This window comes from Lissotriton vulgaris, chromosome 2_1 (assembly GCF_964263255.1).
Source record: "Lissotriton vulgaris chromosome 2_1, aLisVul1.2, whole genome shotgun sequence".
In the NCBI taxonomy this organism is placed as follows: domain Eukaryota; kingdom Metazoa; phylum Chordata; class Amphibia; order Caudata; family Salamandridae; genus Lissotriton; species Lissotriton vulgaris.
In genome coordinates this window covers 1,986,660,278-1,986,686,997 of record NC_141687.1, presented here as the reverse complement: position 1 = coordinate 1,986,686,997, position 26,720 = coordinate 1,986,660,278, and the positions used below count along the sequence as shown (strand labels likewise).

The following is a 26,720-nucleotide window of genomic DNA, read 5'->3' as shown; positions in this document are numbered from 1 at the left end:
ACAGTCAGTCAGTGCTTCTACCTTTTTTGCCAAGCTGCACCATGGCCAGAAGAGAGACTTCTAGGGGCAGGTGGGCACAGTTAATAGTTAAACATTCAGACTATATTACTTCAATAATTAAAAATGTACAGCATTAAACATAAGACATCCCTACTAATATGGGTTTATTAGAGTTGAAGGTAACCAAAATAAAAAAAGTATCTACCTGGGTGTCAGATTACTTGTGTCCAGACCTGGCTTCAAATTTCCCGAGCAATCTCTCCTCCAATATTTTGTTGCTTATCATCCAGGATTGAACTTTGGTATGTGATAGATAAGTTATTGCACAATGGACTCAAATTTAAGTTAGCACAGCGGTGTTGTCAGGACACCCAAAATGGGACAACTTTCAACAAACATGGTTTCTCTGAAGAAAAGGCTTTAACAGCCATTGCATTTATGGATTGCCCAACCAGTTTTTAACAAATGTTACCACCAATGTCTGAATTCTGTACTTAAAAACATGAAGGTATCCAGACACTCTATTGTGAGCTTAAGGTGGCTACTACACTCATTAAAGTACTCTTACCTGGCTGTGCACAGATTCTGTATCATCTCCACGGGGATTAGCAGGTGTCTGCCCACTTTCCTTTTTCATAAGTTCTTTCTCAGTTTGCACAGTGGCGTCTTGTCCTTCGCATATTTGACCATTCATACTTGTCCCCACATCTATCAGGGCGCCTGCCCTACTCTCAGTTTGAGTGGCTGCAGATACACCAGTAAGCACAGATAGAGGAGTCTTTCGCATTTGGACTTCGTTATCATTTTGGTCTTGCAATAACTCTCGGCCTTCATGACTGGGCTTAACAGACACATGGTCACATAGCTTTTCTTGACTGCTTCTCCCTTTTTCTTGAACACTTGTATTCCTTTGTGTAGTTTCAACTTCCATTGCCTCTTCCCCCTCTGATGAGGACTGTTCTTGTTGAGACTTTTCCTGGGTAGGCTGAGTAACCATCACCTGCCCACGGGATATCTGCTTTAAGCGCTGCTGTCGCTGCCATGCTTTGTGATCCTCACCCATCTCATCATCCTCATCTGGAGTGCCCTGGAAACAAAATGGGTCCACCCTGTGACCCAAATATAAACAATCAGTGAAAGTAGATAATACTTTGATTAAAGCTCTAGAGTCTAGACCAGAGGTCTTCAAACATTTTGATGCTGAGACCCACTTGTCAAACTTTTTTTGGAGTAGGGCCCCCTCCTGATAAAAATTTCTAGAACCTGGTACTCCTCATCATCGAGAACCGTAAACGCCCCCAATTACCCCCCAATTCCCACACAAAATAATTTTTACAGTGGGGAAATAATATTAAACAGTTTTTGGCAGACCAAAGGTCAGTGAGCAGGGAGGCATGGTCAAAGGTGTAGCTAAAAACAAAAGGCCTCCTTTATGTGGAATTGGAGTGGGGCAGCGCCGCAAGTCTTCTTGCTGGTCTGCTCTGCGCCAATGTGGAAGGGCAGGAATGCACCATATTTATGAAATACGGTGCATTCCTGTCCTTTTCCCTTGCGTTGGCGCACAAGTTGCTGCCTAGCACCAACATAGGCAGGATTGTTTTTGTGCAGGAAGGGCACCTCCCCTCCAGGCGGGCAACTAGAGCCACATTTCAGGGGGGGGGGGGGGGGGGGGCTGAAAAATATTTCGGGGGGGGGGGCTAATTCTTCAAACCAAAGACAGAGGGGCTGTAAGAAGGGGTGAACACACAACAAAAGCATCATTTACACGTAAGGTCTTTAAAGACCTGTTAAATACTCAGGTGCGGCTGCAATTTAGATGGTCGCCAGCCCGCGAAGCTGTGTCAGCCCGGGCTGACACACACGACGGGGGGGCTGAAGCCCCGTGAGCCCAATGGGTGTTGCGCGCCTGCTCCCCTCACAAAAATAATCCAGAGAGACGTTTTCCTCTTTCTATGTGAACTGTAGAATACAGCACACATGGAAAGAGGAAAAAATGAGGAGAAACGTTTTCACTGGGGAGACTTACGTTTTTGGTGCTGCCCCAGGTTTAAGTGATTTTGTAAATATGGGGCAGCATCAAAATCCATGGGTGTAAAGTGGGAACACCCATGCTGTGCTGCGCACATGAAACACCTCCTTGATGCAGTTAGGCAAGGCAGCAACTTGCCCTGCTTTGTCTTATTCATATCTATGAAGCCAAGCAGAGCCATGCAGGGTGACTTTGCGCCGCTTCGTAGGTATGGTTGAGACACTTGCGCCACCAGAGCGTAAAAAAATGGTGTTCTGGTGGCACAAGCCTCTCATAAATAAGGACCAAACTATTCTGCATGTTTTTAGGTCTTTAACCATCAGGTACCTACATTTAAAATAATGGGCAGTGTAAATGAAAAAAAAATGTAAAAAGTTGTTACTCAGTGGGAAATGCACTGTAGTACATTATGAAACCTCTATTAGTTAATGCACTGCATAGATCTGTGTAACCAGAGAGAGACAGAATTAAATCTTGGTTGGTGCAGTGGAGAATAGTGTATTGTTAGTGCTATGTAGTTACAGCCTGTGACAGAAAGCACTGCAAGTATGTAAGTCATTATTTTATACTTGCATTGCATTACACACAATAAAATATAGACTGATACAAAATGTATAAATCGTTTTACAATAAACTGGTTCTTCCAAAATTTTGATTTTAGGAATGCCAGGGCATATGTAATGCAGTTTCTTTTTTAAATAACTGTCCCGTCAACACCTCCTTAGGGGTACTAAGGGCTTTGTAAGTACAGTTATGATTAAAAGCAAACACTTCACAGCTCAGTTGTTAAATCTTTGCATTACCACTCAAAAAAACAACTCTTTGTTGATCACAAAGGTTGGAGTGATTCACTTGTCCCAAGCACCTTTTACAGTTTCAGATCTACTAATGGGGCACATTTGCATTTCTTTCAGGCGACTAGGAGACTCAGTGGAAGCATTTTAAACGATTGAAATTAGCTGTCCCAGAACCGCTCTACTTTTCCAAAACCAAAGCGAATATTTTAGAATCCAGGCAAAGTGTTGCTGGGAATGCGCGACCCCCTTTCCAGGACTCCACGCCCCCCTTGGGGGTCGCGCCCCACAGATTGAAGACTTCTGGTCTAGACTGCATTTCAAATGCCCTGGCATAAACAACATTTACACGTGTAACTAGCAACGGGAGCACTGCTTTAATTATACATTCACAATCATAACATCAAACAGTGAAATCATGGGAATACAGTTTACTCAACATCTTCTGATGGGTAATATCTCGGAACTATCTCATAGCAGCAGATTCAAAGTGAAAAGCTACACCCAATAAAATAAAACACTCAGGGTAAAGACTAGAATATAGATCCTTGACGGGGTTGCAGATACTCCACCAACAGCTAGGCGGAGGCAGGAAAAAGGCGGCAGGCAGGAGCGGCAATGAGTGAAACAAGAGGCTTGGGCATGGAGTAGCTATAATATGCAGTAATAGCAGAGAGTGACACTCATAACAGGGACTGCACTGAGAGGTTGACTGCAAATACGTACAAACCGGCTATAATTAATGCAGCTGGTTTTAAAGCATTGGGAAAGCTAATAGGTTTCGGCAATGCCTGAGTTATTGACCATGTCAATGCCTTTGAGCTATATGGTTTAACAGCAAATCTACTGTTCTGCATAGCTCACAGTTATTAAAAACTGCACTATGATGCGGCCAGTGCAGGCCATATCATAGCACTTTTTTTCGTCATGGGTGGTTTCATCTCAAAAGTAATGACTTGGACTAGAATGTAGTGATATTAGGTGGTTGGAAAGAAAATGAACTGCAATAAAGCTGTTATCCCATAATATCCTGCTGTTAATGCCAAGCATATATTGAATATATTTCTTTTTAAGGAATAAAACTTTCCACTTTGTGAGCATGAAAACATGTACGGTACGGTGTATCACGCAATAGTTGGTGATATACTCTATGGGACTTCAAAAAAGAAGCATTGAACAATATTGTATAGTTGGCACAATTATGTATTGTTAAGTGTTGAAACATTTGTGATGAAGTCCTGAGTTAGCAACACTGACGGCTATTTTACAGTGAAAATATTGCTGCTATCCCCATGTAAGATTTACAGCAAATCAACTTTTTTTGGACACTGTTTTAGTTGATTTAAATTAAACATTCATGGAATCACACCCACTCTCTCGCGCAAAGCTGGAACACGATGAGCCTGTCATGCTACGGATTGAGGTAAACAGCACACAGAAGCCACCTCACCTCAACAGACATGGATAGGACTGAACACTGCTTCAGTTTCCTTCGGCTCAGAAATAATAAAATAAAATGTACACGTAACCAATGAGGTGCAACAACTGTAAGGACTATTTCACACTTTTGCACTTTACCTCAGACGCAACATGTTTAAGTTTCTAATTGCAAAGCATTTTAAACACATTACTAGTGCTGGCATCCAATATTAAGACTGAATAAAGTATGTATGAACGTTTGGCGGTTACCACCAGGGCAAGTCCGGTGTGGCCAAACTTTGCTGCAACATCATGTTTCTAAATAGTGGAGAAGAACGTACTAAATTAAAGCATCCAGGTTGTTGCCTTGGCTTGCAATTAAAGAAATCTGTCGGTTATATACCCCTCTAACAGTTTGTAAAACACAAAGAGAAAATCTTTGTCAGAAAATAAAACATTTCCCTCAGGTTTACCCCTAGATGAGCGCATCATTCATTAAAGCTCAGCAATAAACTTGTACTTCACAAGTTGACAGAGCCATCGGAGACAGAACCAGCGGTGAGGCTTGCCCATGGCATGGCCAAGGAGCGCAGCTGCGGAAAGTCGCCAAAAACGCTGCTTGTGACCAGGACGATGAGCAGCAAACAAACATGCCAGCGCTCACCGAAGAATCATCCCCGCTCAGCACGCTCCGGTGGATGACTTGGCTGTAAATTAAAGGGGCTGCATGGAAAGCGAGCAGAGAGGTTATGTCAGGATTTAAAGGCACCAGCAATCAAAGGAGTGGGCTGGGAGGACACCATGCGAAGCTAAAGGGACGGTGAGCAGTGGGCAAAGCAGCACTCAGATTTGAAGTACCTCTGACACTTGCAAGACACGTAAAGTAAAACCCTTTTTTTACAAACATACCTCCTTTTGGAGGTGTAAGCAGTAGCGAGATGTGGTCCTGATGAAAGCAGCAGGACACCTTGGTGGGTCCGCAGTCTGTAGAAACATGTCGACCATTTAAGTAATAGTAGTTATTTGCTTTTCTACTATATCTCAGCACTAAGTTTTAAGTTTGGAAACATAGGAGATACCTAATAAAGTTTCTTCTCTCCTAGCTCTCCAATTTTATATTCCCTCACTATTTTTCACACTAATATCTGTTTCTTTTATGCACTGCTTTTGTCAGTCTTCGCGGTTATCTGCCTTACACCGCTGAAACACATTAGGGCAACCACTTTTTCCAAAATCAAGTGGTTGCAGGATTGCTCTCCTCGTGTGAGGAGTCCCAAATGATGATAAGGGCGGAACCGATCGATAACTGATGGGTACTTTTACAAATGTGGAGGTATCCTGTGGCACTTGATTCACTTTGGTCCTCTAGGTCTTCTTTGAGTTGAGTCTCAGGCACTGTTCAATAGACAGCATTCTTAGACCCACAGTCACCCTTTAGTGTGTATACTGTTAGAGTGGGGAATGTGACTGTGTTGTGGTCTTTAAACTCTCCCTTGGACCCTTTCTTTATCTGTTGTGTTATGCGCCTCTGACAAAGCCATTAAAGAAGTTTTGGTTTTTTTTAAACGCAGAGCTCAAAACAAGTGCTAGGATAAAATTAAGATGGCATAAATTCGTAATGATCCTGCCAATCTTTCGGATGGATGAGTGTTTATCACAGTGATGATCAGAAACTCGAGCGCTTACTAAGAAAATGGGAAAGCAGGGTCGGGGGTGAAGGGCGGGGCACAGGGGAGATTAAGTGATTTACGGAATATAATTAAAAATAAGTACCTCTGCATGCACGCAAGGGAGGAGGACACAGCAGATGTGAGGAGATAACCAGTACTATAGCCCTGTTTACATAATCAGAAGTTGGAGCTCAGACCATCTGAAAACTTCAAGCGCTTGTGTCAAATGCTCTTCGAGAAAGTGAAAAGTAGTCCCTAAACAGATGCTACAATGGGACAAGTGGAAGGCTACCAGTGTGGGGCACTGCGTCATGGGAGTTAAACACCAACGAAAAGGAGGAACAATTAAGAAAGATTAACCATTAGGAAGCAAATGTAAGGAACAAATGAAAAGCAACGGGTGGGCTTTAAGCCCACAAAGCATTTACATGTCTTGAAGAGACAGCACAAGCCCTGCGTAGGCTCGTATCGAAGAGACAGCACACGTGCTTTCTAGGTACAACCTATAAACAAGAAGAAAGCAATGAAAACAAGGGGAAAAAGGAAACTCAAAAACTGGGAAAACATGGAGAACGAAGGAAAAGCAAGGAAAAAGCCCTCAAACAACAAGGGAAAAAGCAGGAAAACATGGAAAAAGCAGGGCGACCAAACTAAAAAAATGGGGGAAAAGCAAGAGAAAGCAGTGTAAATGAGGGAAAAACAAGGAGAAGGTACTCAAAAGCAGTGTAAATGAGGGAAAAACAAGGAGAAGGTACTCAAAAAACAAGGAGAAGGTACTCAAAAATCAAGGGAAAAAGCAAGGAGAAAGCATGGAAAACGAGGGAAAGCAAGGAGAAGGCCCTCAAAAAGAAGGGAAAAAGCAAGGAGAAGACCGGAGCAAGAGTGATGCAGCAGCACGGTTAGAGCTGGGCTTGGGGGATATATACTATCTATATGCTTTGTTTTTTCTCTGTATTTTGTTAATGCACTTCAAACTAGGCTTAGATAATACTACATCACATTTACATTGAAACCATGCAACAGCTCTTTTTAATAGAACCTTCCCAATATCAGGTACATAATTAGATATGCTGTTTTAATTATTAAACAATAATAAAAATTGATCACCAAGATTTGACAAAGTACCTGACTGGACTAAGAGCATGGTCTTCGGCCTCTTTCTCCCGGCGTACTTCACAAACACGACTGAAGACGGATGACGTTTTCTGGGTACTCATGGAACTGCATGAAAGAAGTAAATTGGTAAGATAGGCCTGGATACCTTGTGTGTCGTGTCACATAGCTCAATGAAGTTTGAGAATAATATAGTGATATACCAAGCTTCTTATAGATCAACGCAGGACCTAAAAGAGGCGCAAGTCAAAATTCACATCAGTTTGGAAACAGTAAAGATACTTACAAATAGAATAAGACAGCCACTAATATTGTAAGCAAATTCATTATGTATCCAATCTTAAGGGATGTCGGGGGCCCAGAAACTGTTAATTTATTAAACGTTCTGAAACTCATGTAATTGGGTTGCAGGCTCTTGGTCTAAATGGCAATGCCAACTAAGAAAGTTAAATATGTCAGCTATATGAAAACTGATCATGTGCGTACATTGGTAGTAATGTTTCGAATAAATGGTAAAATACAGTATATACCATGGTGATACCAGTTTTAGAAATGCACTGAGGATGCAATCGTTATAGTCAGAGTCACAGCTAACCAGTGGGTGACCTTGTACACCATATTGAGTTAAGAAATAAAAAACAGTACCAGTGTTTCGATCTGACCACAGCTATTTAAAATAAAAAGTTCATCAAGAAGACTTTCTAAACTCACGATCGCAAAAGATTAAATTATAAAGTTGCTCTCTAAAACTACAAAGTGTTTATTTATTCTCCTGGAAAAATTCAGATTTTTTGCAAGGAGCACCATTTAGAAATGAATAGTAATAAGACAAAATATAGGGTGTTCAGTTCCCGCAAAACAACCAAGGGTTAAGTAGTCTTAGAGGGTGAGAAAATCAGTAAAGTTAATGATTTTGATTAATGGGGTGAGAGAATAAACCACTCCCATAGATGGTTACCCCAGATAGACAAAATTGTACAGTCTTTAAAAGAAAGAGCAAGGTCCATCATAAGATTTGCCAATAGAGCATCTGCTGTTGTCATCTCACCCCCCATTGGGATACATAAGATTCAATCTTGTGGGGTAGCCTTGTATGTAGTGCACTTGTGGAATCTCTGTAATCTTGACGCTCTGGAAAAGGCTGAAAATGCTTTTGTAAAGTCTTTTCTAAGACTCCCCACTAGCATCCCTATTCTTCCGAATAGATTGGAATTGAATTTGGGTCCTTTTAAGGATTATGTCCGGGCTCTATAAGAGGGTCAATCAATTAGCACAAACCCCTCTAAAGCTGGGCTGGTTACAGTCTACTGCATCCTACTCTATTACCTCGAGATGCTTGTGAGAAACAAAAAATGTGGTATGGAATTTTGCCCTTGGAGCCAAAATATCTGATGTTTCCCTGAGTAGCCTAGTAGGTTCCTACCTCTTGTTCAAATGTGTACCAGACTTTGAGCCATTTATGAACTTTGCTATTAATCCGTTGCACAAGCACTTAAAAAAAAAATTAGATTGGGGATTCTACATCTGGCTTCCTTTACCTATTCGTCAAACAAAAAGAAATTAAACCAACACATGTCCCATTGGTTGACAGGCAGTTGAGAATGATGAACATGTTCTATGCCTTTGTAAGGCTTATGCAAAACAACGCTCATGCTGGATTATTCCTCTTTGTCGACTCCTTGGCCTTAGTGATCGCAATACTGCTTTAAGAATTTGAAAAACAAACACTAGAGATTGTATTGGTTTTTCAATCTCTAGCTACTTGTCTGCAATATGGCATATTAGGATGCATGCACTAAAATAAGACGAGAGGGCTTTTTTGGCATATTTGTTATTTTGGGTAGCTTTAGTCATTTTTTTTATCACCAGCCTTCACTCTTTTATCGAAAACTTTTATTGTTTCTCTTTGTATACAGAATTGGTCTTATTTAGATCTTATGTGATGCTAATTTTTAGGGGATAGGACCTGCACTCCAATGACATGTATTCACTCTCTGTAATGAATGAATTTGATTTCATCACACTTTCTAAATAATGTTTTAACCTGTACTTTTTATGGTTCAACTGAGACGAAATAAATGAAAATGATGATGAATTCTAAAGTAAAAAGTTATGTTCTCCTTTATTACTCTTGCAAGGAATTTAATTCATTTTATATAATCATCTCTTTCATGCCACCAATTGGTGCAATGAAAAACATCTGATGTATCAAAAGCTCAAAAGCAAATAAAATTCTGCAAAAGTGGAAAAACCCTGCCACCCAAATATCGATGATTATCGTACTTGTCTTTCTAGTTTTCGTGAATCATAACCTGAACACAAATTCTGATTACAATCCATGAGGTAATCCCTTTTATGGTTTAATTCTTTTTTATTGAAAGCAATACAGGAAGGAAAACCAAAAATTCAACATTCACCTTCGGGTCGTATACTGATAAAAGTAAATGAGGTTCAATGTAAGTACTTTGCGGTCTCCAAAATACAGTCTGATAAACCCCCAGCCACTGTAATGCCTAGATAGGTTATAACAACAAAATGAAGAACTTCCCACCCCACCCCACCAGCCGTCCCTCCCCTCCCTTTCCCCCCCGGTCCAGGTTCCCCGCCTCTCCCGTCTACTGTGTCTCCCTCTCCATTTCTGCCTTAAGTGTCTACCTCCTTTGGCTCTGTGAGCCTCAACAACCGGAGGTACCAAGGACAGGTGATTTCTCTGAACTCTGTGATCAGGAGGGATCGAAATGATTGCCAGAGCTCCTCGTATTGATCTCCTTCCCCCGTCATGGTGAGCGATAGTTTATCCATGCCCAGCACGTGCCACAACTTGTGCAGCCAGCCAGTGATGGAAGGGGTTGTGTCGGTGCACCAGTGTGCAAGGATGTTTTGTACCGCGGAACCCAGTGCAATGGCTATTTGACGTCCTCTGCGGCAGCGTAAGGGATACAGTAGAGGGTTAGGAAGCCCTAATCGCACATAAGCTGGGAAGCGTGGAAGCTCCGTTTGGAAGTGTTTGTCCACATCATCCAGCACCTGTGTCCAGTACGATTGGAGATGGTTACATTTCCACAACAGGTGTACCAGGTTGCCAACCTGGCCGCAACCCCGCCAACAGAGTTTCTCTTTGCTATGATCCATTTCGTGCAGGCGTTCCGGAGTGTAGTACATATATGTTGTTATTTTCGTGAGTGTCTCTGTAAGCCCAATGTGGTAAGCGGAGTGCCGTGCTCTATAAGATCTCTTCTCCCATTCTTATGGTTAAGAGCCCTGCCTAGTTCTCTCTCCCATCGCTCCATGCCGGGGTTATAGATATGAGTCTGTGGTGTCTGTAGCATCTTATAAAGGTCAGATATGAGTTTATCGTTTGAGGAGCGAGTTAGGAGCCACCTTTCATACTGTAAGAACCGTCTGTCTGCGTCTGCCCTCACTTGTGGTTGAAGTGCCCAGTGTCTGACTTGAAGGTATCTCATCTGTTCTGTCTCTGGTAAGCCATACTCTTGTTTAAAATGTGTAAATGGGAGCACTCCCTCTGGGCTATAGACGTGATATAAGAAGCGGCAACCCGCAGGTCGCCAGTGTGCAAAATTTAGTTTTCCTGTGCCCGTGTAAAGTCTGGGTTATCCGCCAGCGGGGTAAGCGGGAACGGAAAAGTCGTAAGGCCATGGGTAAGGTTAGTGGCGTCCCACACCTCTAAAGGGACTCGCGTGATGGACGAGGCATATAGATTGGCTGGCCTGTGGCCTTTCCGGAGAAAGGGGATTTCCTGTAACGGGCGGCCTGCCACGGCCTGGTCCTGGAAGAGCCAGTGTTTCTCTGACTCCCATTTGCTCCATTCTACCAGGTAGCGCAATTGCGGTGCCTGATAGTATTTGTGCAAGTCCGGTATCCCCAGGCCCTCGGCTTCCGGGGCTAGTGTGACCAGTGTCCTCCGCATTCTAGGTTTCCGACCCTGCCAGATGAATTGGGCAAGTTCAGCCTGTGTTTGCCGTATCCAACCGGCGGGTGGTCGCAAGGGTAGGGCCGGGGAAAGATAGAGAATCTGGGGTAAGATGGTCATCTTGACCGCTGCAATCCTACCCAGCCAAGAGAGCGGGAAGTGTCGCCAGCGGCCCAGTTCTTTCTGTATCTTCCCACAGAGTGTCGTGTAATTAGCCACTGCCATGGTGGTGAGTGAAGGGGCCAGTTGGATCCCCAGGTATGGAACCGTGCCCGATGCCCACTGGATGGGAAATAGGCCCTGTAAATAAGTTCTTGTGGATGGAGATAGCGATATGTCTAGGGCAAGTGATTTGTCCCGGCCACTTTAGCGAATGCATCCAGTTCTGCCGTACAGGCTGGTAAAGCAGTTCATGGATTTTCTAAAGAGATAAATATATCATCAGCATATAGATTGATGGTATGTGTGAAGCCGCCGAACTTTATCCCTGTAATCTCCTGATTTTGACGTATGCTCTGGGCGAGAGGTTCCATGTACAGGGCGAATAAGAGGGTCGAGAGTGGGCACCCCAGATTCTTGCCCCTCTCAATGCTAAAACTGACCGAACTATATCCATTCAACCGGACTACTGCAGTGGGGGATCTGTAACAGTTAAAAATGAGGTTGCGGAATTTCTCTCCAATCCCTACCTTTGCCATAACCATTTCTAAATAAGGCCAATGGACTCGGTCAAACGTCTTTTCGGTGTCCACTGCCAGCATCATTCTCTCTCCCTGCACTCGGGTAGCTTTTTCTATCAGGTGCGTGATGCGCTTCGTCTGGCGCTCAGGGATAAAGCCTGCCTGATCTGGGTCTATTAGGCCTGGTAGATGGGGTGCTACGCGGGCTGCCAGGATGCCTATATAGAGTTTGAGATCTACGTTTAACAACGATATTGGCCGGTAGACCCCGCATCTAGTCCTGTCTTTCCCCGGTTTTGGAATGACCGTTAAGGATGCCCGTAGGAGGTCAGGCGGTATCGCTCCGGGTTCAGCAAATGTTTTAAACAAGCGAGTGAGGAGCGGAGCTAGCGTGTTGCAAAATTTCTTATAAAAATGGCTCGGAAGCCATCCGGTCCCGGTGCCTTCCCCAGTTTGAGCCTAGAGATAGCGGCAATTACCTCTTCCCCACAAATTTCCCTCTCAAGATGTTCTGCTTGAGGCGCAGATAATGAGGGGAATGGGACCGAATCTAGGTAAGCGGTAGCCTATGGGCCATTCGGCTGGTCGCCTGTGTAGAGGGTGGCATAACATTTGTAGAAGGCGTCCGCAATATCGGCATCTTCCAAGACGGCGATCCCATCGGATCGAATAATCTCTTTAACCCTTTGTTGTTGATGTGCTACTCGCAACCGGTTAGCTAACAGGCGACCACACCTGTCCCCTCCTGTATAGTAGGCATGCCGCAACCTCAACGCCGCAAATTCTGCTCGATCCATGTCTAAGGCCGATAACTGGTGTGTCCGTCAGTAAAGCGTAAGTGTGATCGAGATAGCACGTATAGATATGAGGCCAGCTGTGGTTGGTCAGAAGGCTGGACTAACTTTCAAGAAAAACTCGTTATTTTTTCAGGAAACCCTCACTCACCCTAGTGGTGACATGCTTCATCATCGGGTCCACTCGGGAGATCGAGTACCTCCCGAGTGTGCTACGACGCCAGGAGACTGCGGAGCAGGTTTTTGTGAGAGTGAAGAGTGAAAAAAGTGTAGTTAAAAATGTCAGCGGTTGTCCCAAAAAATCATTTATTCGCTGGTCAACTTGACATATTAAAATTAAGAGCTATGTGCAGGGAAACTATCCAAAAGAAATACAGGTGTTTCCCTGTTAGGGGAAGGTCAACATGTTTCTGCCCTTTAAGTGTATGAGTTTACAGGGCTTTCGTCAGGACCAGTAAGTGGGTGTTACCTCAACAGGTATAGGCGCGCTAAGGCCTACCCTGCTGTAGGTCGTGAAAGTTAAAACAGTGGCACTATGTGTAAAAATAGGTGCGTGAAAATACAAACCAAAAGGCTTGGGGATTTACCTCTTTTGCGAGGAGCCCAGAAGTTTGTATTCAGTATGAACCACGCCCCATAGATTCAGAGGGGGGGTGGGAGCGACAATGGCACACCGCCCGCAACGCTCAGCACCCTCTCGGCACCTAGCTGTCCCCGCTGGATCTTCTTTTGTTTATGTATCTATTGATTGGGGACTAAGAGTGCCCTTGAACCCTGTCTCTCCCTTTGTTGACCGATAACTGGTGTCGCATGGCCTTAAGTTGCTTCCAAATTCTTGGGGCCCCTGTCCTCTGGTGCATTTGTTCTAATTCATGGACGTGCTGTGTAAGGTCGTCGTTCCCAAGAACTCCTCCCATCTTCTCCCCGCCCCGGTACCACTCCCCTTCCCCCCCCTCCCCGGCCCCAACTAGCCCCAAAAAAGGACTCCCATAAGCGGTCCATAGTCCCAGGCCGGTTAACACTCAGTTCTGGCCTGTGGTAACAACACATGAAGGAGCAAGTGGTTGTGGCGACCCGTCCCCCCCATCCCCCCCCCCGCCCGCTCCCCCGTCAGACCCTCTAAAGCAAAGTGCAAGGAGAGCCCCTGCCCCTATGTGGTCAGTGTAATGCAGCTGTGTCTTTAGACACCACCTGAATAGCCGATGCTTGCTCCTGTGCCACCGTGGCGGGGTCCGGTTTCAGGGCTGCCTTGGGTGAGCGTCTGGGACCCACTCGCTGCCACCCATCCCGCGAGGAACGTGGGGACTTCTCTTGTGAGGATCGCAGAGTACCCTCCAGTGGCTGGGGCTCCTCGGGAGAGTCAATACCCAGTAGGACACACGTGTCGTGCAATGATCAAAGTTGGTGCAGAGTCCCCTTCCATTTAAATATCAGTCTAAAGGGTTAGCCCCACGAATAGGGAACTCCCTTGTCTCTGAGGAACGACGTAGCGACTCGGAAGGCCATCCTCTTGTGTAGGGTGATGGCTGAGAGGTCCTGATACAATGCCACCTGGTGCCCCTGGTGGCTTAGGGGTTGTTTCTGACGTGCTGCTCGTAGGATCCTTTCTTTCAACGGGTAGTCTGGTAGGAAGGCCAGGATGTCCGGCAGCGGGGCAGGGGCCCAGCGCGCAATGCCTACCCTGTGTGCTCTGTCTATGCGAATGGGAAAATCGTTGTTTCTCCCAGAATGTCCCTGAACATCTCCTGTAAGAAGCGTGTGACGTTGTCCCCTTCTGCCTTGGACGGAACGCCTCGGACCCTGATGTTGTTCCTCCAAGAGCGATTCTCGAGGTATGTGCCTGGAGGTCTACCTGTTGTTCTTTCAGGCGGATAACTTCTTGCTGCAGCTGGTCGATCTCCTCGCTCCTGGCTTGCGTCGTTTCCTGCACTGCTGCCACCCGTTCACCCAATCCATCGACGTCTGGCCTTAGCTCGCGGTGCTCCCCGGCCATTTCTTGTTTTAGCGCTTGGAAGTCCTTGCGCAAGGAATTAAAGTCTCCAAGAATGATTTCGTGATGGGCATCTCCTCTTCCCCCGAGGTCTCCTTCTTCACTACCTGGGGTATGGACGAGGGGCTCTTTTCTCCTTAAGAGGTGCCCTAAGCCAGCATTTCGGTGATGGTGCGTCCGCCCCTGGCCATGATTCACCGTCTCCCCCTCCTCAGTGTCGCTCTCACCTTCTATCAGATAGGTGAAAGTGCGCTCTTCATCCCCTCAGTTTACACAGTTCCTGGGTACTCCCCGGCAATCCCCACCTCGGCTAGGCCCCGCGAAATTCTGTCTCACCCCCGATCCCAGGGCACTCGGGGTATCTTGCTCACGAAGTTGTTCGGTCGCAACTATGGCGGGAAGGGATCCAGGCAGGTTCTTCTTTTGTAGCAGTTTGAGTGGAGCCTCAGGAGCCGCACATGCCAAACTAAAAGTGGCGCCCAGAGGGCCTTCCCCAAGACACCTTCCCGCCAGCCCTCAGGTGTCGTAGGGGGTTCACAGGGCCACAACTTCCCCGCTCTCCTCACCTCGCAGGTTGTTGGCCCAAGTACCGGGCAGAGGCAGCCCCGGGCTCCAGTCTCTCGGGTGTCCACGCTGGGTCCCACGTCCCGTTCTCGACGCCACTGCCTCCACCTCCAGCAGCCAGCCCATAGCTATATTTCCCTTTGGGCCATGGAGGGTGCCGCCCTGTGTGTGTCCGCAGGGAGCCAGTCCGGCAAGGCCAAGTGTGTCTCCTCCGGGGCGGGTCGCAAAGCCCCGGGCTCAGTGTGCGCGCCACAACTGCCGGGTCGCCACTGCCCCTCTTGCGGTCCCCGGCCACTGTAGGTAATCCCTTTTAAGTGCAAACTTCCATTGGGGCTCGATAGAGGATTACAAACAGTGTGCAAACTGTCCGCACTGCCTCAGACATTTGCCCTCCTGATTTTCGCAGTGTGTAACCTGGCGAAAATCATGAGGTAAATAGTGCAAAATGGCAATTTGCCACCTCAGAATGTGGCAAAACATGGACAAATTGCATATTATCTCACAGCTGATTACCACATCCTGCGCTACCAGTAATTCGTGGGTCCAGGTTTTGCACCCAAGTTGTAATAGTTGTAACTTGGCCCCTTTTCTGTGACTCATTCTAAAGCATCAAGCTCTTTTCACAACTTTCTGACCTTGAGGATGACCACAATCCTTATTTCCACAGTGTATCTTGAAGAGGGGGGTTTCAGATTGGACACTTCATATTTACAGTCAACGTATTGTGTTGCAGAGCTAACAGTGTCCAATGTTTTGGTTTCAAGCAAACATTAAGCATTAATAGACAATGGCCTGTCTTCTCAACTTCTATTAAGGTTTCTGTGAAGAAACAACCTCTTCCAGCTGCATCTGACCAAATAAAAGAAAGTCATTGTTTTGATGATTTGTTACAAGATGTGGTGTTGATATGGGTTAACTGGTTGCAAATGTAAGTTTCTGTAAAACCGATATTTTTCAATGCCAACATTTGTTGTGTTAAAAATAGTTAAGTGAGTGATGACATGTCTAAGGGACACTTATCTCATTTTACTGCCACTCCTTGAATCAGCACCATTCATTGTCGGCTTGAGACATCTATATGTTGGGCTTGCTTTACTCTGAAAGTCAATAAGGAAAATGCTACTTACCAGTATGCATCTGTTCTTGCCATGTAGAGCTGCAGAGTTACACACTGTGCATAGATCGCCACCTAGTGTTGGGCCCGGATGTTTGCAGTTTGTTTTTGTCCTGAAAAGTTATTTGGAAGTCACGAGATAGGTGACTCCTCCTTTGGACCATATTGCGCATGGGCATCAGCTCCATCCTCAGATTGTTTTTCGCCATTAGGGAAATGATGGAGCTTTGCAAGAAAAGAAAGGATGTCCATGTAAGCTGTATCTAATTAAGATAATACTGGAACAGACCAGGGTAGCAGGGGGGTGGGCATGTGTAACTCTGCAGCTCTACATGCGAAGAACAGATGCATAGTGGTAAGTAGCATTTTCTGTTCGAGGCATATGAGCTGCAGATTACACACTGTGCATAGATTGTATAGCAGTACCCACTCTTAGCGGCGACCACCCCTATCTGTTGCAGTAGTTTCAAATAATGTTTTGAGAACAGCCTGGCCCACATTAGCTTGTTGCTTGGTTTACACAGCTACACAATAGTGTTTTGTGAATGTGTGCGGCGCAGACCATGTAGCTGCTCTGCAGATGTCATCTAGGGGAATTGTTCCCTAAAAATGCCATTGAAGCCCCTATTTTTCTTGTAGAATGGGCTTTGGGAGGAACAGATAATGTACGTTTAGCTTTGTGGTAGCAAATCTGTATGCAGTTGACAATCCATCTAGCTATACCAGATTTTGATATGGGATTACCCTAGTGTGGTGGTGAGAAAGACACAAAAAGTTGTTTGGTCTTACAAAATGGTTGTGTGCTCTCAATGTAGTATAGCAATGCTCTTTTAACATGTAGGGTATGAAGAGCTCTTTCTGCTACTGTTTAAGGCTGCAAGAAGAAAACAGGCAGTTCCACAGATTGATTGAGGTGAAAGGGAGAAATTACCTTGGGCAGGAATTCTGGATTAGTACGGAGAACGACCGTATTATGATGCATTTGCAAGAAAGGTTCTTGAATGGTTAGTGCTTGTAGTTCACTAACTCTCCGTAGAGAAGTAATAGCTACTAGGAACGCAACCTTCCATGTTAAAAATTGTAGTTCAGATTTATGTAAAGGTTCGAAGGGAGGTCCCATTGGCCGTGTGAGAACAATGTTCAAATTCCACACTGGTGAAGGTGGTACTCTGGAAGGAATTAGTCTCTTAAGGCCTTCCATAAAGGCTTTAATAGCAGGCACTCTGAACAGAGATAGATGCTGTCTGTTTTGAAGATATGCTGCTATGGCCGCAAGATGTACCAGGGTCAGCGGACTCGATAATTCTCGCCTCGGTGCCTACTCTAACAAGGGATCACACTCGGCAACTCTGGGCATTAGCTTGCCTCATCTCTACAACGGCCCCCCACATTCGCCGGGGATGCCTGGTTTCACCTTGGAGATACCCAGCAGGGACCATCTCACAGGGATAGCCAGGACGGGTTCCCCAGCGGTCTACAGCGCCACGACGCCTCAGGGCAGCAGTGCGCTTTACAAGACCACATACATTACATTACATGTAGTCTAATAGACGTGTAGGCTAAGTTACATCATTTGGCGTTTTTGGCGTGGATTCCAGATGTCCCCTGTAGTGAGGCAATGAAATCATAGGAGGAAAGGCCTCAACCAAAACTCCCACCCACTCCCCCAACCCCTCCCCCCCCCACCCAGTGTGCTGAACAAGTGAAACAAACATAGCTACATTCATATAGTAGATGATGCAATCACCCAGATGGTCACGGGGAGTCATGTGTGTTCGCTGTGAGTCGTAGTATGCGCAGGTACTTAGGGCAAGTGATCTCATTAAATTCTTTGGACAAGAGGGAAAGCAGCGGAAGCCATACCTTCTGATAAGCAGCTGTGGAGTGTGTGAGTGTGGCGTGAATGCGTTCCATTCCCAAGGTGAACCATATTTTATGTAACCAACCCGTGTGAGTGGGTCTGGTGTTGCAGCCCCAAAGGGACAGAACGTGTTGTGTTGCGGCTTGCATGGCGATCCTCATCTGGGGACCTCTAGGAGACTTTAGAGGGAAGGTGAGTGCATTGGGTAGGCCTAAAATGGTATATGTCTGGAATCTGGGGATTTCAGTATCAAATGTGGAATCAATGTCGTCCAGGACGGTCTTCCAGTATTCCTGGACTTCACGGCACTCCCAGAGAAGGTGAGTTAAGGTGCCCTTTTCCCCGCAGCCCCTCCAGCATAGCGCGCTACGTGTGGGGTTACCTTTATTGAGCCGGACTGGGGTGAGGTGCCAATATATGGCCAACTTCGTCGCCGCCTTCCTGGATGCGGTGTTGCGCGTGGTGTGGTAGTAGATAGAACTCCATTCCTTGGGTGATAGGGCCCTCCCCAGTTCTGCCTCCCAGTGCTTTTGGCCTGCTGTCTTGCCTGAAGGTGGGGGGGGGGGGTGGGGGGGGGGGGGGTAAGCATTTTGTAGAGGTCTGTGATAAGATGTCAGTACGAGTCCTTCGTGACCAGCCATTTCTCAAAGGTCGTCATGGGTCTGCCAACTAGGGGAACGATGTCTGGGTGTGTGAGCCAGTGCCTAAGCTGGAAGTTCTGAAATAATTGAGGGGAGACAACATCATAGCCCTGGATTATGTCCGTCAGGGTGAGGAAACCCTGCAGGTCGAAGAGGTGGCCGGCGAAAAGGCAACTAATGCCGCGCCATTGCAGGAAGGCCTGAGGAGCATTACCCGGTGGGAAGTCTGGGTTGTCCAGGACAGGGGTAAGTGGAGAGGGGAAGGTGGTAAGCCCCTTCTTGACCGCAACCGCCTTCCATACCTGCATGACAGTACGAATAATAGGGGATCGCAGGAGGTAGAGCTGTCGGTGCTGTCGAGGAAGGAACGGAATTTTCCAAAGGGATGTACCGGCCGTCGCCCTGTCCTGGAATAACCAGCGTTTCTCGGATTCCGGCCTGAACCACTCTACCAGATATCGGAGTTGTGCAGCTTGGAAGTTTTGTAAAAGGTTGGGGACACCAAGGCCTCGTCCGTGTTCCTATATGCTAGTCGTTTATGTAGGTGCGCTCGCTTGTCCTCCCAGATGAAATGATGGAAGGCAGCCTGTAGGTTCGCGATGGTGCCAGCCGGGGGGAGCACCGGGAGGGTCTGGAAAATTTATAGAATTTTAGGCAGAGCTGACATCTTCACCGCTGCAACACGACCCAGCAGGGAGAGGGGCTGTTTGGCCCAGCGTGCTAGATCAGACCTGATTTGGGAGGAGAGGGCCGCGTAATTGAGAGTCAGTGTAGACTCCATGGATGCGGTAAGTCTAAAACCCAAGTATGGGAGGTGCGTGGCCGACGATAATCCTCCCCCGTAAGCTGGTGGAGGTGCCTGTGTCTGGGCGTTCCTGCCTAAAGGTAGAATGAGGGATTTCCCTTTATTGATTTTGAAACCAGAGACACCTCCAAAGGATTCCAACTCTGTCAGAAAGGCGGGACAGAGCGGTTCGGGTGATCCAGAGCAGCTATGATATCATCGGCGTAGAGGCCCATTACATGGGGTTCCCGTCCAAAGGTCATGCCTTGGATGGCAGGGTTGTCACAAATCTTTTGCGCAAGGGGCTCTACATATAGGGCGAACAAAAGGGGCGAGAGAGGGCACCCCTGCCTCGTTGAATCTCAAAAGGGTCCGAGCGTAGACCACCTATGCGGACACGGGCCTGAGGGCGGTGGTAGCAGCTCGCTATCCCGGCTTGAAATCGATCTCCTATCCGAAACCGCCGCAGGACTTGTTGAAGGTAAGTCCAGTCTACCTGGTTGAACGCTTTCTCCGCGTCGATAGCCAGCAGCGCAGAGTCCGAGTTCTGGAAATGGGCCTTATCAATCAAGTGAAGTATTGGCTTAGTGTTATCGCTGCATTGGCGATTCGGAACAAAGCCTAATTGGTCAGGCTCCAAGATCCCGGGCAGACATGGACCAAGACGCGCAGCTAGGATCTCCGTAAAGATCTTCAAGTCCAGGTTAAGTAGGGATATAGGACGGAACGTGGAGTAGCATGTGGGTTTTTCACCCGGTTTGGGCAGCACTATTATCTCGGCTGCTAGCATATCTAGGGGGATGGAGCTCGGGCCCTCAAAGGAGTTGAAGAGCCGGGTGAGAACCGGAGCTAACAGCTGGCTGAAGGTTTTATAGAACCTGGCTGAAAAGCCGCCCGGCCCTGGGGCTTTAAGAGGGTGGAGGCGAGAGATAGCAGCAAGTACTTCATCCAAGCGGATAGGGGCGTCTAGGGAATCCGCACTGTCCCGAGACAGCTCTGTGACGTCTGCCGATTCCAAGTAGGTATAAACATCCTCCGACGAGACAGAGTCGGCCTTATATAGAGTAGCATAGAACGTCCTGAATGCCTCCGCGATCTGGGTCTCACCAGAGATATCCAGACCAGAGTCATCTGTGAGGGTAGTGATTCTGGAACGTTGGGTCTTTGCCTTCAGGGCGCTAGCAAGTAGGCTGCCCGTATTGTTCCCCCCAACATAATAGGAGTGACGGAGGCGTAGAGCGGTGAATTCCGCTTCGTCCGTATCTAGGCTGGCTAATTGGGCTCTGGCGGTTTCAGTTGTCTCCAGACCCGCGGAGCACCGGTACGGCTATGGACCCTCTCGAGTTCCGAGACCTGAGCCGTGAGGCCATCCCTTTTCGCTTTGCGGTCCTTGGCTTCCACCGCTGCAATTGCAATGAGCTCGCCACGAGCCACTGCTTTCAAGGCCCCCCAAAGGGCGGACACAGAAGTCCCGGGGATGTCATTAATAGCCAGGTAGTCAGTGAGGCAAGTGTGTAATTGCTTGGTGACCTCTGGCCTATGTCAGAGGGTCTCACGCAGCCGCCATGCCCCCGGGGGGCAGGTGGACTTGGGAACCTGTAGTATCAGTTCCACTGCATCATGATCAGACAGTGCTGCTGGGACAATGCTTAAGTCTCTGAGAATGGCGAGCAGTTCAGAATAACCGAAGTAGTGGTCTAACCTGGCATATGTGCGATGGACGTGGGAGTAGAACGTGAAATGTGATGTGTTGGGATGAGCAGCTCTCCATAGATCCACTAGGTCCCTTTCGCGTAACCATTCCTTACCGGTGGCAGATATGGCGCCAGTGTCCCCATATCGATGACCCGATCTGTCCATGTTTGTGTCCATCACTAGGTTGAGGTCCCCCCCAACGAGCAGAAGAGAGGTAGGGAAGTGAAGGGACTCGGAAATGGCATTTTTTTAAAAGGCTTCCTGTCCGGAGTTTGGGGCGTATAGTGAAACAATTGTGAAGCGTTGGCCCCCCAGTAAGAAGGTGTGTGCTAACAGCCTGCCTTTAATCTCCCCCATCTTGTCCCCCACGCTGCCGTGGAAGCGCTTGGAGACAAAAATAGCCACCCCGCCTTCTTTGTTGGGAGCGAGGAAAAAAACTGCTGGGGGAAAGCGCGCAAGCGCATCCTATGCCAGTCTTTAGGTAAGAGATGGGTTTCTTGCAGTAAACATATGTCGGCCCCGGAGCTCTCCAGGTATGAGATCACAGCCCTCCTTTTAATTGGGTTATTCAAGCCTTTCACATTCAGGGTTAATACCTTCAAACTGGACTCCATCATGAAAAATCAAGCGTTCCACAAGCTATGGAATTACAATCCCCCTGGTGGAGCTGATATCGACTCGGAGAGCATGTCGATCCCACAGAACTCCCCGGCACACTGGGTTGCTCCCGCATCCCCACCCCAGCCCCCTGTCCCAACAGCGACCCCCCAAACATCCCCGCATCAGCTGCCACCCACCCCCCCATTGAGGACCTACCCCCCGCCCCAACTGTGGTCCCCATCCCGGTACCCTCCACCCCCCCCTCCTCCCCCAACCCCAACATCAACTGGAACCCCAACTTCATCATAGTCCTGGGCCTATCCAGACACAGTTCAGGCCCACAGTGTCTTCACGTGGAGGATATTGTGGCAGCGGAACCTCCGTCTGCTCCCCCGTCTCCCCCTGACCTGCTAGTCCTGAAGCAGATGAACCCCCCTACACAGCTTCAGCCAAGACCGATGCTCCAAGGCACTGTGCAGAACTCATGGGATTATTCCGATGTCGCTGTGTCCTTGGATACTTCTTGGATGGCTGCTGCCAGTTCCTGCGCCATCAGTTGAGGATCCGGTTTCAGGGACCGCTTGGGTCCGTTTCGCTGCCAGCCATCGTCAGAAGTTCGTGGTGAGGACCTGGGCGAGGGCCGCCTCGCTAAATTGTCTCTCTCGGAGTTCTCGTCAAGAGTGATTCCCAAGATTGCGTATGTATCTTGTAAGGATCGGAGCTGCTGCAGGGCCCCATTCCATTTGAAGATTATCCGAAATGGATGGCCCCACGAGTAAGGAACGCCTTTTTCCCGCAGGAAGGTGGTGACCGGCTTGAAAGTCTTTCTCTTCTGCAAGGTAATGGCTGAAAGATCCTGGAATAGTGCTACTTGGTGATTTTGGTAGAGGAGGGGTTGCTTCCTACGGGCCTCTTGCAATATACGCTCTTTCAATGGGAAGTCCGGGAGGAACGCCAGGATGTCCGGTTGGGGAGCAGGCGCTCTGCGCGCCAGGCCCAACCTGTGCGCCCTGTCAATGCGTGTGACATAATCTTCACTTTCTCCCAAAATGTCCCTGAATAGACCCTGCAAGAAGAGAGTAACATCAGTCCCTTCCGAGTGGCACACCCCGGACCCGTATATTATTTCTTTGAGACCGATTTTCAAGGTCTTCTGCGTTAGCTTGTAAGTCTACCTGTTGCTCTTTGAGGCGCACCACCTCCTGCTGCAGTTGCTCCATCTCTTCGCCTCTGGACAGGTCGGCTTCCTCCACCGCGGCCACCTGCTCCCCCAGGCCATCCACGTCCCGGCGCAGCTCTCTGAACTCTCCAGCCATCTCCTATTTCTTTGTCTGGAAGTCTTCCCTTAAGGTGTTAAAGAGAGTCTCCAGGAAGGATTTGGTGATGGGGGCGCCTACATCATCCGGTCCCGTGACAGTCTTCGGTGTCACCGAGGCTACAGGGCTTTTGTCTCCTTTGGGGGCGCCTTTCCCCAACATGCCAGTTATCGTTCGCCCTGTTCTGCGTTGTCCCGTAGCCATGGTGCCCGGAAATATTGTCTGTGGGAGGCCTCAAACTTTTCCCACTGCGGTCGGAGTAGAGCCAGTGTAGTGTGTCTCAGCAGCAGCTTTGGGTGGGTTCGGCCCGCTGGTCTGGGCCCTAAGAGTGGACGCAGGCCGCCCCTCTTGCTTCACTGTGCAGGCCCCCCGGGCCAGGGTCCGCAGCGCAGCGTTGACCGGTGTCTCACACCCCAGCCACAGGACGTCCAGCCGGTTTCTCCCAGGGCCACGGGCCCTCCACACTTCACCCTCGGGGCAGGACCTCAAATGCCTCCGGTTCCAGACCCCGCCGCCGCGCCTCCGGCCTCTGCCGCTCTCAAGTCTCGGGCCTCGTGCCCCGGCGCAGCTTCTCTGATTCTGTCCACAAGCTCACACCCCAGGCTGCAGCCTCTGTTGGAAAGGGGCACCGGACCACATCCCCTCCAACGCAGCCGTCACAGCAGCCAAGTGCCTTCCGTCTTCGGTGTGACCCACTGCGGCCGCAGCGTTAGGCCTACAAGCCGGGGGCTCGAGTTCCGCAGAGCAGGCAGCCAGGCGCGACCCCCGACCCGGATCAGCCCGCACTCACCGGGTCATCAGCGTCGGTCGCCGCCGTGCTGCTGCCAGACCCGTGTCGCCCCCTGGGTCGCCAGTACTCCGTTGATGCGGGGTAGGTCACTGCTCCGGTGCGGGCCCCGGTTCCAGGCCCCAAAGCCAGGGCCTCGGGTTTTGCGGCAGTCCGGCGATGGCGCTCCTTGCACACTATCACTCTCCGCGGCCGCTGGCGAACTCCGGGTAACTGGGCTTTGTGCTGTAGCTCAGCGGAGCCCCTCGACCCGCCGCACACCGGGAACCTGCCTCGTCTGCAGTCGGGAAGCACAGTTGCTACTGGCAGCAGCCGCCCACCCCGTCCAGCAAAATGGCGGGCCGGGACTCTGCCGGGAGGGAAAGTCTGCTTAGGGCTGCTGCGGGACTCCGTCGGCCCCAGGAGACAGCGGGGATCGACCCTCGGAGCCCTGGGCGCCAAGCGCTCGCTGTCTGGGGGCTGCTGTGGGGGGTAAGGGCTACTAATAGGTCAGGACGAGGGAATTAAGCCAGGAGCCTCACTCGGCAACGTCCGCCCCGGTCGCCATCTTGGCCATGCCCCCGAAGAGGAATATGTTTGAGGTGTAGCCCACCGCCATATGTTTTGTGCTAGCTGAGGGAGTTGCAGGGAGTGTGTTCCGCCCTGTCTCTGTATGTAATACATGGCTGTCATGTTGTCCGTGCGGACTAACACAGCTTTGTTTGATACTTGGAAAGCTTTCAGTGCTAGGAATTTAGCTAGTAACTCCAGGTGATTGATGTGGAGTAACCTTTGTTGCGGTGTCCACCTGCCTTGCATGGTGTGTTGCAGTAGTTGGGCTTCCCAGCCGGAGAGCGATGCGTCCGCTGTCAAGACTATTTGAGGAACTGGCTCTAGGAACGGTCGCCCTTAGGAAAGGTTTTTGGTGTTCCACCACTGCAGAGAGCGATGAGTCTGACCGTTTACCAACACTAGGTCTGTTAATTGACCTTGAGCCTGGTTCCATTGACGTGATAAGCACTCTTGTAGAGGACGCATTTGAAATCTTGCATGGGGCACTATGAAAATGTAAGAGGCCATCATCCGTATGAGTTGCAAGAAAACTCGTGCTGGAAGGGAGTGTTGTGGCTGAAAATTTGTGGTAAGAGTTTGCATCCTGGCTGTCCTTACTGAAGTGGGATAAGCTAGCGCTGTTGAGGTGTTTATTGTGGCACTGAGGTACTGTTGTACTTTGGATGGTTGCAGATGAGACTTGGTGTGGTTTATTGTGAACCCCAAGTTGTGGAGCAGTTGAATCGTGGCATGAGTATGTTCCACACGCTGGTTCTATGAGCTGGCTTTTATGAGCCAGTCGTCGAGGTACTGGAAGACGTGGATGTGCTGTATTCGTAAATGTGCTGCCACTACTGCTAGGCACTTGGTGAATACTCTTGGTGCTGTTGTGACTCCGAATGGGAGTACTTTGAATTGATAGCGCTGCCTGTCTATTGCAAATCTGAGATACTTCCTGTGAGCTTTGTGAATGGGAATGTGGAAGTAAGCGTCCTTGAGATCTAGAGTACCAAGGAAGTCGTTTTGTAATAGGAGAGGAAGGACTTGTTGGAGTGTGACCATGTGAAAATGGTCTGACTGTATGTATATGTTTAGCGGTCTGAGGTCTAGAATAGGCCTTAGAGAGCTGTCCTTCTTTGGGATAAGAAAGTATAGGGAGTAAACCCCCCTGTTTTGTTGGTGCAGAGGAACTGGTTCTATTGCTCTTTTTTCTAGCAAAGATATTACTTCTTACTTTAACAGTGATAGATGTTCTTGTGACATCGGACGCTGTTTGGGTGGTATGTTTGAGGGGGTAGATGTTAGTTCTAGACAGTAACCTGACTAAATAATTTGTCGCACCCACCTGTCTGATGTGATGTCGGTCCAGGCAGGAAGGAATTGTTGCAGTCTTCCCCCCACAGGAGTGGAATGTTGGGGGGGGGGAAGGGGAGGAAAGTCATTGAGTAGGGGTGGAGGCAGAGCGGGAGTTGTTGGTTTTGCCTCTGCCTTTGTTGTGGTTACCCCTGTAACCCCCTCTTCGTAGCCCCAAGTGAATGTAGTTTGGCAAGGGGTCTTGTAGGAGTGGAGGGGCTTTTGGAAGAGCAGCCTCTTGCGTTGCCTCTATATGATGAGCGACGAAAAGAACGTCTGGGAGTTTGCAGCTGCAAGGCTCCCATAGATTTAGCTGTGTCGGTGTCTTCTTTCATTTTCTCTAAAGATACATCGACATTAGGACCAAATAAGTGTTTCTCATCAAATGGCTGATTGAGGATGGAATTTTGTACCTCAGGTTTAAAACCTGAAATAAGTAGCCAGGCATGCTTACGCAAAACAACACTAGTATTGATTGCCCTTAAGGCAGTATCTGCAGCATCTAGGGCACAACGGATGGAAGTATTAGTGATATTTTTACCTTCTTGTATGAGTTAATTGGCCCTATTTTTATATTTGTTTGGCAGATGCTGCATTATGGACTCCAGTTCATCATAATGTGCCCTGTCATATCTTGCCAATAGCGATTGGGTATTGGCAATGCACCATATGTTAGCTGCCTGGGATGCTGTTTGTTTGCCAGAGGCGTCAAGGAGTTTAGATTCCTTGTCTGGTGGTGAGGCCTCACCTGATGTTTGTGAATTGGCATGTTTACGTGCCTTAGAAACTACTAAGGAACGTAGGGGTGCAGGGCTTCTATGTAAGCTGGATCTGTAGGGGCAGCTTTGTATTTTTTCTCAATGCGGGGGTTGAGGACGCGAGCCCTGCAAGGATCTTTAGAGACCTCTGTTGCATGCTTAATGACCCCCTTAAGCATTGGCAGAATGGCAGTGGACCTTTGTGTATTGTCAAACGTGTCCAATAAGAAATCTTCCTCCACAGTGTCTGTGTGCATATCGACCCCATGGTATTGGGCAGCCCTCTGGACTAGTAG

General features: G+C 48.3%; 1 protein-coding gene across 6 annotated transcripts in view; it reads right to left on the bottom strand.

Annotated features, from left to right (window-relative positions):
• TP53BP1 (tumor protein p53 binding protein 1) overlaps nucleotides 1-26,720 on the bottom strand; it is a 1,075,988-nt gene that overhangs the window by 525,186 nt on the left and 524,082 nt on the right. For all 6 annotated transcript variants that reach the window (XM_086958203.1, XM_086958207.1, XM_086958208.1 and 3 more), the window contains 2 exons: nucleotides 7,038-7,133; nucleotides 569-1,109 (listed from right to left, as the gene is read on the bottom strand). In XM_086958203.1, coding sequence (XP_086814329.1) covers nucleotides 569-1,109; nucleotides 7,038-7,133 — 637 coding nt within the window. The remainder of the gene's footprint in view (nucleotides 1-568; nucleotides 1,110-7,037; nucleotides 7,134-26,720) is intronic.